This window comes from Asterias rubens, chromosome 20, assembly GCF_902459465.1.
Source record: "Asterias rubens chromosome 20, eAstRub1.3, whole genome shotgun sequence".
Classification (NCBI taxonomy): domain Eukaryota; kingdom Metazoa; phylum Echinodermata; class Asteroidea; order Forcipulatida; family Asteriidae; genus Asterias; species Asterias rubens.
In genome coordinates this window covers 3,066,907-3,078,556 of record NC_047081.1, presented here as the reverse complement: position 1 = coordinate 3,078,556, position 11,650 = coordinate 3,066,907, and the positions used below count along the sequence as shown (strand labels likewise).

The following is an 11,650-nucleotide window of genomic DNA, read 5'->3' as shown; positions in this document are numbered from 1 at the left end:
TGCAGACAAAAAACATAAACGGCATACATGCTTAAGTCATGTGTTTAAATGTGTACAGAGTATTGATATTATGAATGATGTCGGTGACATTATTTACCGGTACAAAATTTACATACGAGTGTACATGTATTAACAAATGCTGGGCCCAATTTCATGGCAGGAATTACAAAAGAATGCTACACTTATGGCACCCGTAAAACATGATGTTTTATAGGCTGTAAACGCATACTAATACTTCCTTAGTAAAAAGAGCCATGAAATTGGGTCCGGTATGTTCGACTTAGTTCATTGGTAAAAATATCAGTGGAGGAATATTCTGCAGAATTTATTGCACTTGATTTTGTGTTAAGAATCCGAAGGCAAAATGTTTGACTTCAATCAGTACTGGCTATACTTATAGGGACGAATGCGAAGCGAATGTTGACGTCACAAATTCGCAATGAATAATTTGCAGCAGTTGAACTCTGCTCTACTCACCTGCGAATATCGCTGCGAAAGGAGGGTCGTGTCGTCAAATTCACGTCAAATTCGCTTCGCATTCGCAGGAAGTATGGAACCGGGCTTTACTGTACATGAATCATTTGTGTGTACATAAGCTTTACTTGTACTCTTGCATTGCTATCTTTGAACCTTTGTTAAAAACTGGTGTTCATAATTCTGAAGCGTTGGCAGGTACAGTGTATGTACATGTACATGTAGATACGATAAATCTAGGTAGGGCACTCGTGTGATCATGACGACACAACACCTTTAAAAGAGTCCCAATAGAAATGGAATGAACGAAGCAAAAATACATCCTACTATTTTTCAGCATGTATTGTGTAACAAGCTACCGAATGTAAAATACTTTCCTTTTCATGCAGTATTTTTAATTACCGTTATTTCCTCGTGTATTTTTACCAAATCAAAAGTCCGTTTACTGTTACATTACCACTATACTCCTTGCTGAATTTTTTTACCATTACACTTTTCATAATTCCTAACTACTTATCAAATTGATACACAAACTATTAAAGGCAGTGGACACTACTGGTAATTGCTCAAAATAATTATTGGCATAAAAACTTACTTGGTAACAAGCAGTGAAGAGCTATTGATAGTATAAAACATCGCGAGAAACAGCTCCCTCTGAAGTTACGTAGTAATTTTCCGCGAATTTGATTTCAAGCATCTGAAAGCACACAACATATTATGTTGAGGTACACCAACTGTGAAGACTAGTCTTTGGCAATTACCAATAGTGTCCTGTGTCTTTAGGGTACTTTTCTATGACTGCAATTTGTTGAGAACATTATAAGAATGATCTCAGAGCTGCCAACTCTCCAATCCGCAGAAAATACCCTGAAAATAAAACTAATCTTTCCATGTTCTTCAATTCCACAGGAAATTCCCTGAAAATAGAACAAATCTTTCCATGTTCCCCAATTCCGCAGAAATGTCCCTGAAAATAAAACTAATCTTTCTATGTTCCGATGAACAGTACATTCTTGGCAGTTCCAAAGGAGCAGTCTGCCGCTGGGGGGTTGTGCATTTTACACACATGCCCCGCGTCTTTGGATCTGTCTCCCTCATCAAACTCGTTCAGCCGAGTCCTTTGTAGTTTTCAAGAAACATCTCAAATCTTTCTTATTCAACGGTTTCTTTATAAGGACCAACTTTCTTTGCCATTATTAGTGCCTTTTTTTATTCGCTTGTTGTACTGTTTATTGTAGGCGCTGTGTTACCCTGTTATTATTATTATTATGAACATATACAAAACCTCCTAGGTTATGGAAAATTTGTCCCTTTTACCTTGAATGAAATTCTTAATTATCTCTCACATTGTTGGACAGGTCAAAATCTCCCGATTGCAAGATGCAAATGTTGGCAGCTCATTTACAATGCATTACCCTACTACTTATCTCACTCTTTACAACTACATGAAGAAAACTTCAAAGACGTAAACTAAAACATGAGAAAATGCCAACAAAACAAAATAAATTGTTTTTTTCTCTATAATGATTTTCTCTAAAATTTGTTCATCATAATAATCGCCACATAATAATTTCTTTGTATTTTGTTAATTATTTGCATAAAATTACGATAAGCTTTGTTTGTTCTATAAACTTATAACTTGAACAATTTGTTACATTCTGCAAACTATTCTGTTAAAAACAATGTGAAAAAGCACCTCCAAGGTTTGCATAAACTTTGAAAAACTTCTCCCGTTTTCTCTTTTGCAACATAAAACAAAACGAAAATAGTGCCTAAAACTAACTTTGTGTCCAGAATATCATCTACCAATTTGTGTAACTTAAAAAATAACCCTTGCAACATACCAAATGGTATCTTATTGTGCAGTTATTGAGAAATATACAAATAATCCTTGAAAAAATACAATCATGAAAACAAGGGAATGATAGATAAATAAGTTTTTGTTCATCAACACATTTTCCCAACTTTGTCTATTTTCACTTAAGTTGTTTACAAAACCCCAAAAGACGTAATACCTTTTTAGAACTTAATTAACAATCCATGTTTATCTGCATCTGGCTGATCTCTTTCTAACAATTTGAAACCAAACTTCTATTTCTTTCGAAGATCTACTGCCAGTAATTTCTGCTTGGCCCATGAGTTTAGGACCACAGTCATGAGGACACTCATTACTTCTTCTGTTTTTCTTGTGCCAGCTTCTGAAACAAATTGGAAACATACATGATGAAAGAAATATGGTGTTTTGTCGGGGTAATAAATGGATTGCACACATGAAGTTATTGACCACAATCTTTGATGAAACAAAAGGCGTAAAAAGCTATCACTGGCTGAGAGTTGTTTATCGACAAATACAGCGGTCGATGAAGCTGTGTGCACAGCAACTCAATTTTAAATTTTGTAGACGTGGGTGAGAGTCATTACTAACGAAAAAGTCTGAAACTTGGATACAACTTTCAAGGTATATTGAAATGATGCCATTTCTACCGTTTGGTAATCCCTGGGGGTTATAGACTCCAAGTAGCTTTTGGGAACAGTATTCAAAGCACCACAGAAGTAGACCAATCAGCAAAAATGTGTGTGATTTTCTTCACCAGGCCGACATAAAAAGTCTGAACAATCCCTGGTTAGAGTACAATATGTACATAGGCCTCATGCTTAAGCTTTTTGTTACAGAGCCCACCGGGCTTGTAAACTGTGCATTAACTTATTTTAGTTGCCTAAATATTTATCATATATTGTAACAAATTAATGTATCTTTCTGTAGCTATATTAGTTAGTAAAATTAAGTTGCATAGTTTTTTAGTAGCCCAAAGGGCTAATTTAGAAGTGGCGTTCTAGCAAGTAGCAGTTTTTATGAGAGAATGTACGCCACGCCAGGCCCGTGATCGCCCGATAGTCCGAAGGTTCAATAGTCCGAAGGTTCGATAGTCCGAACGCACACATTTCCTATATCAGGGGGTTCATTAGTCTGAAAATGACATTGGGTTCGTTAATCCGAACACTTGATGCGATAGTCTAAAGGTTCATTTGTTCGAAGGTTCACTGATCCGAAGGTTCGGTAGTCCGAATCGACGATCGAACCGTACGTCAATTCAAACTATCTGACCTTATTGTCAATTCAGACTATCGAACCTTCGGACTATTGTACCTTTGGACTAATGAACCTTCGGACTGTCGAGCTGTAACCGCCGGGCCAGTAAGACATAGCTTTGGTCCGGTGAACTAGACCACTCGACCCACGACACGCCGAGTTTTGAGTAATGAGTAATTGCATCTCCACGTACCTGAGTGGCTTTCAATGCAGATGACTCGTCCGCAACAAACATGCTTGGAATGTCACTCCCAAAGTAAATCTTATTGTTACTAGCGATGGCTTGATGTCTCAGCAGCTCCAGGTATTGTGGGGTAAGTTTCCGCTGGAGACCAGGAAACAAAGGTAACAAAAATATGTTTTATTTCTTATTCATATTATTTGAAATATTACAAGTGAATTATTGACATACTCTTGTGAAAAGTATTAGATAGGATTGGTAGAGCTAACAAAATAGTGTTCATGTTTTGTGTGATCAACCAAATACACTGTTAATGAAATAACAAACCTGTGTAAATTTGGGCTTAATCTGTTGTGGGAGTCTGGAAAAAATAGTGAAAAACCCTGAACAATTTTCAGCATGTAAACACATTATCCTTAGTTTTGGCAAACAAAAACCTGAAACAAGTTTTGTTATACAACTTTATTTCAGAGGGAAATGTCGCTCGATAGATTTGCACCTTCGGTCGGTATCAAAATGAAATTTGGTTTCAGTTTTGAGATTACCGTGTTAGCGTCGGCCTCCTTATCAGCTTTGTAAAACTCTGCGTCAGCCATGGCTTTCTCCTTGGCAAGGTGAGTAGCGTCTTCAATCTCTGAGATTTGTTTCTGACTCTCTTTCTCCATGATCTTTTGGTCGTAGCTGATGCGGGCGACCTGGGCAAGCTTCTCGGCCTCGATGACCGCCTTCTTGCGTTCTGTCTCGGCCTCCTTCTCGACGACCTTTTGGTGCTGCTCGGCGATGAGGAGCTTCGTCTTCTCATTCTCCCTGTGTTGGTGAATATTAAAAGGTAAGGGAGTTTTGAAAGGGCAAGGCCTCCAAGGCATTTTCTCCTTGGTAAAGTGCAACCTATAAGGAACTGACATTTCAAGGGCACCAATGCAATTGCCCCCAGTGAGCAACAGCCTTTTTGAATGTGGCGAACACCATTGGAAGACAACATTTTGGTCTGGGTGTATGCAGATGGATTTTGTCTACCGGACAAACTTAAAGGCAGTGGACACTAATGGCAATTGTTAAAGACTAGCCTTCTCACTTGGTGTATCTCAACATATGCATAAAATAACTAACCGGTGAAAATTTGAGCTCAATTGGTCATCAAAGTTGTGAGATAATAATGAAAGAAAAAAACCCTTGTCACACGAAGTTGTGTGCGTTTAGATGGTTGATTTCGAGACCTCAAGTTATAAATCTGAGGTCTCGAAATCAAATTCGTGGAAAACTACTTCTCTCTCTCGAAAACTATGGCACTTCAGAGGGAGCCGTTTCTCACAATGTTTAATACCATCAACCTCTCCCCATTACTCGTCACCAAGAAAGGTTTTATGCTAATACTTTTTTTGAGCAACAAGTCTAAACCAGATCAGTGTCTGAAATTACTACAATGATTTCATTGTAGTTTACTTACATTAATTCATAGTTCTTGCGAATACTCTCAGGAATTTTGGGTTTTGTGACACGAACAGCCTGTGGGGAAAAGCAAAATGGTTGTGATTTAGGTTTGAATCCGTCTTCATTGTTTAGAAAATAGTAGGCCAGCATGTGTGTTGATGAAATTGTCGTAATGCTATGCTGATTTCAATCTAAAGTCTGTCAGCCAGTTTTTAGTTGGGTCCTTGGCCAGGTGAAGGGCTTCGATGCCATCATCAAGGTGAGAGAGTGGGCAGTTGGCTATCACATGGTGCATCGTAACTTGTGTGTTTAAAACCATTGGTCTTTCACTTCCATGCAGTAAGCACCGAAGGTTAGCATGACTTTTCGTTGGCTTACAGTATAAATAGCAGCGCTATGAAGTTGAAACTTGCTCTATAAAATTGGGCCCAGGTCATAAAAGCAGATTTGTTTTTGTTTATTTCTTATTTACCCTGGGGAAACCTCTCAGTAAAAAACGGTTTTTCAGAGGAGCCCAGCTACTACAAACACATTATTACACAGTGTAACTCAAGTCAAAGGTATCATTCTACAAAATAAACTCTTCTTAGTACCTGAATGTAGAGACCAGGAGCCATGACAGTCAAATCAGCCTGGAGTGCCTTCTTCAAATTCTCATCAATTTGGTCTGAATTAGGATAACGAGAAGTTAGCAATGGAAGAAAGCTTAACTGGTTTCTCAGTTCTGCCCAAAAAAGACTTTTGGGGCTCGATATTTGGTTCTTGGGTAAAAGTACAAGGCTAAATAACAATAATAATAATAATAATAATACACCGTTTTTATATAGCGCCTTTCACGCCCGAGGGGCGTCTCAAAGCGCTTCCGACATTATTACCCCTGGTCACTGGGCCTTAAATCATTCCTTAAACCATCTCAGCTCCCTGGGGAGTATACAGCCTGTGCGCAGTGTATGCGCTACTCGGCTAAACTAATCAAAAGAATCATCTCTGCCCTCACAGGTACCCATTTACCCCTGGGTGGAGAGAAGCAATTATAGTTAAGTGTCTTGCTCAGGGACACAAGTGTCACGACTGGGATTCGAACCCACACTCTGCTGAACAGAAGCATCAGAGCTTGAGTTTGGTGCTCTTATCCACTCGGCCACGACACTACATGTACACATCAGTGAACGATGTCCCTTGTATAGCAGAGCAAAAGACTATGCAAAATGTGTCATACAGTTGCCATTCAAAATTCATCCTTTGCAACTCAATATTACCATTCAGCGTGCACAAATTTGTTTCAGTCAAAATATTTTCATTTGAAATAATGCTGGATGAAATCGTTCCCTGTACATGGAATAGATTCATATTTTATGGATCTTAGTTTTGGATCTTTTTATTATTTAGTTTTTGTGGTTAAAATTTTCTTGTTGTAAAGCGCCTGGGAGCATTTTTAATGGATTTGGCGCTATATAAATGTTTTTATTATTATTATTATCATTTACAAGGGCAATGTCGATTTGGTTGGATAAAATCTCAACTCACCAAACAGCTTGATGTAAACTTCTTGTAGATTGTGGGCGCTGCAGAATTGATTGAGTTCATGATGTACTTTATTGAATATAAGCGTCTTGTCGTAATCCGCTGTGTAGTTTTTCACCATGTTAAACACTGCAAAATAAAGGATAAATAAAAACTTAATCCGACTTACATATTACAAAAGAAAAAATATTTCTTTTTACTCTTTAAAGCCATTGGACACTTTCGGTAAACAATATTGTCCAAGGCTCACACTTCCTGTACCACAACTTATATATAAAATAACAAACCTGTGTAAATTTAGGCTCAATCGATCATCGGAATTGGGAGAAAATAACCTGAAAACCCACCCTTGTTTCCCCACATTTCACCGTGTCATGGCATGTGTTTAAAATAAATCCGTAATTCTCGCTATCGAGAATTGATATTGTTTTAATGTTTTCTCAAAAAATAAAGCATTTCATGGAATAATATTTCAAAATAAGTCTTTCACCATTACCTTCTGTAAACCCTGTAAATTATTTGTAAATCTGTGAACTTTTTTTGTTTTTCAGTACCGAAAGTGTATAATGGCTTTAATTGAATTGTTTAATATTATAAAGTCCTTCGGGTTGGTTCAGCATGATGCACTTAATAAATAAATCTACCGTAATTAGTATTCATATTATTGTATAATGCAATAGTGACACTTGTGTACTTAAGCAAGACATTCAACCATTGCTTCGTTCTCCAATGGGACATAAAGCCCTTGGTCCCATGTGTTGTCTAACGCATGTAAAAGAACCCAGTGCACTTATAGAAAAGAGAAGGGGTTCGCCCGGTGTTCCTGGCTGTGGCTGCTAAATGTGCCATAGCACCTTGTAACCCCTTATACGGTGCTACATAATTGTGTCTCAGAATTCATCACTTCAATAACATATCTTTCTGAAAGTTTGTATATACTAAGCGCCTTGAGTACCTTGTTAGGTAGATACGTGCGGTATATAAGACTTTGATACTATTATTATTATAATGTAAAAGTATATACATCGCAATACTACAGCAATAACGTAAAAAACTAGGAATTTTCTAGGATTAATAGAGGAATATGAGCCACAATAGAAGTCTGTGGACGAGATGATCAACTAACCTTCATGTTGTGCCAGGATATTGACGACTTCTATTCTGTCAAAGTAAATCATAACTCCACCACTGCCCAAGAAAAACCAAAAAAGAGTAATGTCAATTTGGGTTTGCATTGCAGACTGACACGTCATGAACTTTTTTTCAAGTTGATCAAGTTGTTGACCATGACATGAATCCCTACTCACTGTGAATAAAGATGTATGTAACATAATGTACCTGTATAAGTTTCAGCCTTTTAGTCGCCAAGTTCTTGAGAAAAAGTGTAAACCACAGAACATAGTTTTCAAGAGAGTTTTGTTAATCCGTTGTGGCTAAAAAAAATTTGTGAAATTGTTTTACTCATTTCTCAAAAACTACAACCTCTCAGCAGGTAATATTTGAAGGGAAACTTTCTATTATCATTATATTGAAACTGTTAAACTTTTGTTGTTCGTGTTTTGTGTAGTACATAAACTCAACTGAAAGGTTTTTGATAGTCTACAGTAGAAATCAATACATACCTCGTTCCACACGGTACATTTTTCACTTCATCTGACTGTAAAGTAATCTGCCAACAAGAAAATTGATGCACAAATTCACAAATTAAATTCATTAACTTGCTACCAGGTAATCTCGGTGATCTAGTTGGTTAAAGACACTGCTCTGGAATTGCAAAGGTCGTGAGTTTGAATCCCACCAGAGTAATATGCCTGTGATTTTGTTTACAAAGCTCGGGGGAGAATACCGAGTATACAGTGCTAACACCTCGATGCAAATTTAACATTAATTAAAGTAAATTGCGGTGCAAAGAAAAAACTTGGAACAATAAAGCAGTCCTATAATTACATCTTTGAGAGCGAAAGGCCATTTCATTTTGCAAAGGGCACTTCCATTTGGAGAATCGTAATGTCTATGGGAATCTTTAGAAAGGGCACCAAGGCCAAGGGCACAGAGGCCAGAGCCTTCATGGGCTCCCGTGTACGTACAGATCTGGTAAAGATATTTTTGAAGGATTTTGGAGGACCATAAATGTGCTATTATGTAGAATGAAAACTTACCTGAACAGTTCTATATGACGTAAGAAACGGAAACATAACATGGTAACCAGGTCCAGCAGTTGTTGTTAGTAAGGCACCTCCCTGAAATAACAAACAAAATTTTTTCATTAGACAATAAGTGTCCCTGGTCTTCACAACGTGGTAATGACCATAGAGCTGCTAAGCACACAAATTTGCTTAGCATGAAATTTTGCCTTGATAAAAACAGGATCTCTCAACCAAATTTCCACCTGATTTTCAGGATAATCAAACAACAGCTAAATACAAGTACCAAGCAATAATCCACAAATGTAAATTTTGTTGGTAATCCTGAATTTATCAAGGAAGAAATTTCATGCTAAGCAAATTTTCGTGCTTAGCAGCTCTATGAAATTGAGCCCAGGTCTCGATTACACAAAGCAATGAAATCCATTTGTCAGTATAACCATAGTAATTTGTATTGTTACATCACACTTTGCTAAGCAACTTTGATTAATTTGCTGTTAAGATCACTCTTAGCTCTTAGTGAAATCAGCCCCAGCCCGGTGGCTGGCTGTGCTAGTACTTCACCAAGCTGAAGGTGAGGTTCTTTAACAATTAGAGAACAGCCACGCCACCAACCGAGGTCTTGACCTCGCAGTCATGACCGACCCTTCATACTGTTATTTTTCCCAATGTATTATCTTCAAGGCCCATTCTTTTGGCAGTTCAATTTGTGCATGGTACCTAACCTCTATCCCATCACATATCTCTTACTATTTATGCCTATTTCCAAGAACCAGACTGAGCTTTGAAAATTAAAAGCACCAAAAATAGAAATACTCTGGTTGGTGCTCGGCTTTGCACACAACATTTTTTATAGCAGTTGTTCCATAACTTTCTAAAGATCAATGCAATTTTTTGTTTATTCTGGAGCAGAACCTTTTCTCATTGAGAAGAATTCCTGTCCAATGGGAACGGCTACATTAATCTTTACAGTTCGCTTAAAAAGAAATAAAAAGACTGCTTCCTTACCCTGTAATAAACTGCAATGTGACCTGCAACAAAAAGTACAAAGTGATAAGTTGATAGTCAGGATTTTTTGCTGTTGAGCTGATTGACAGAAGACTTGAAATTGTGCAACCAGGGTGTTTTTACTTTCATTATTTTCTTGCAAATGTGATAACCAATTGAGTCCAAATTTGCACAGGTTTGTTATTGGGATACACCAAGTCAAGTGAGAACACTGGTCTTTTAGACCCAGTGACTGGGGCGCTAGATTCCTTTTTTCGAAATTTTGACATTATCGGTTATCTAGCGCCCCAGACCATAGCTCTCTGGAACTCATGAAGTTGTTATTTTCTATGACTGTCACACGAAAAATGCCCACGGAAATGTCACACGAAAAAGGAATCTAGCGCCCCAGTCACTGGGTTTACTGGTCTTTGACAATTACCAAAAGCGTTCAGTGCCTTAATTTCAAACACTTTTCCGTACTTACCAAAAAAAGTGTATTCTGTTGAATTGTTTGGCTTTTATTATTATTTATTAAATTATTATTTTCTTATTATTATTTAGATACATGAATTGAAAACTATGACTAAGTCTTTTTAGTTTTATATTTATTGATAAATATTTGACATACCTTCCTCTATTTTATGCAATGCAAAGTTTAGCATAATAGATGACAATGCCACCACTGCCGCCAGCAAAGGAACAATGTTTGCCATGACTGCACCACTGAGATTTATTAAAGCATACGAATCTGAATAAGGGGAAAAAAAACTATATGAATTCAAGAACAGAGGGTATAAAATTGCCGACTAAGTTTAAACCTGAAAAATGAACGAGGAAATGGGCTGAATATGAATATGGTGTGATCATAATAGTAGGGCCCAATTTCATTAAGCTGTTTTCGAGCGAAAAACTATGCCAGCAGGCAGCACTCAGTGTGAATAACTTTCCGTATGGCGCCACCACTTTTTCACTCATTTTTACAAAAAGGGATATATCAATGAGGTAAATTAGATACTATATTATTTCATATCGAATGAAAAAGTGGTGGCGCCATGCGGAAACTTTTCCCTCAGTGTGTCAAGCATAACAAATGATATTCAAATTGCAAAAATGTGGGTTCATTCAGTTCACAAAACTGTTGACGTTGTGTTTTGGTTGTGCCAAGCAATAATTTTCTGTGAAGCAAGCTTTTAGCTTTGTTGTGCTAAATTACTAAGCTTAAATTTATCAGTTATGGTTATATAGTAATGATATTTACAATTGAATAAGTCAATATGCTTTAATTCTATGAAAATCATGAAAATTTCATTGAAATGGGCACAGCATTCGAGTAACCAGTCACTTACACTGAGTGATCCTGAGCAACTGAGTTAACGTCGCGTTACAATAATAAGTTTTTAAAATTAAAATTAAATTAATTTATTAGTAAATACAAATTTTACCGATTCCCTCGATCCCGATATAGAAAAGTGAATTTTAAACTACACATTAGCTTGCACAAGTTTGACCTCACCTGTAATATAGATCCACCTTACTTGTGGCGATCGGGAAGCAGCAAAACCAAGATCTTTATTGTATCGTGCTGTGTGTAAAACAAATTACATCAGCAGAGTACATGTGTGGTTAACTTGTTAAAATGCCTCACTCCAAAAATATTTGGATTACATGTAAATCGCTATTTCTACTTTATTTTGTACTTGAGAACAGCTAAAAGTGCATATAGTTTAGATGTTGATATAAATGTATGTTTTTTGTAAGGTTATATGTTTTAATTAATGTTTATTTGTCTTTAAAATAGAAATACTGGTGATACAA

The 11,650-nt window shown here is 37.0% G+C and overlaps 1 protein-coding gene across 2 annotated transcripts; it reads right to left on the bottom strand.

Annotated features, from left to right (window-relative positions):
- Positions 1-1,181: 1,181 nt before the first annotated feature.
- LOC117303741 (erlin-1-like) lies at positions 1,182-11,544 on the bottom strand. 2 transcript variants are annotated; one of them, XM_033788054.1, is made up of 12 exons: positions 11,349-11,544; positions 10,464-10,583; positions 9,854-9,876; positions 8,861-8,941; positions 8,324-8,370; positions 7,828-7,889; positions 6,705-6,830; positions 5,771-5,844; positions 5,194-5,252; positions 4,292-4,553; positions 3,759-3,890; positions 1,182-2,672 (listed from the first exon to the last, which is right to left on the bottom strand). In XM_033788054.1, exons 2-12 carry the CDS (start codon positions 10,546-10,548, stop codon positions 2,643-2,645), a joined length of 981 nt encoding a protein of 326 aa, XP_033643945.1. In that variant the 5' UTR covers positions 10,549-10,583; positions 11,349-11,544; the 3' UTR covers positions 1,182-2,642. The 2 variants fall into 2 exon arrangements, with proteins under 2 accessions (XP_033643945.1, XP_033643946.1); XM_033788055.1 differs by having other exon boundaries at positions 1,182-2,669; positions 11,349-11,543.
- Positions 11,545-11,650: the final 106 nt, after the last annotated feature.

Excerpts from the sequence above, each read along its gene's own strand:
- LOC117303741 (XM_033788054.1), bottom strand. The coding sequence starts at position 10,548 with ATGGCAAACATTGTTCCTTTGCTGGCGGCAGTGGTGGCATTGTCATCT. Across the intron at positions 8,371-8,860 it reads CGTCATATAGAACTGTTCAG|ATTACTTTACAGTCAGATGA; the intron begins GTAAGTTTTCAT and ends TCTTGTTGGCAG. Across the intron at positions 4,554-5,193 it reads CGCAAGAACTATGAATTAAT|GGAGAATGAGAAGACGAAGC; the intron begins GTAAGTAAACTA and ends TCACCAACACAG.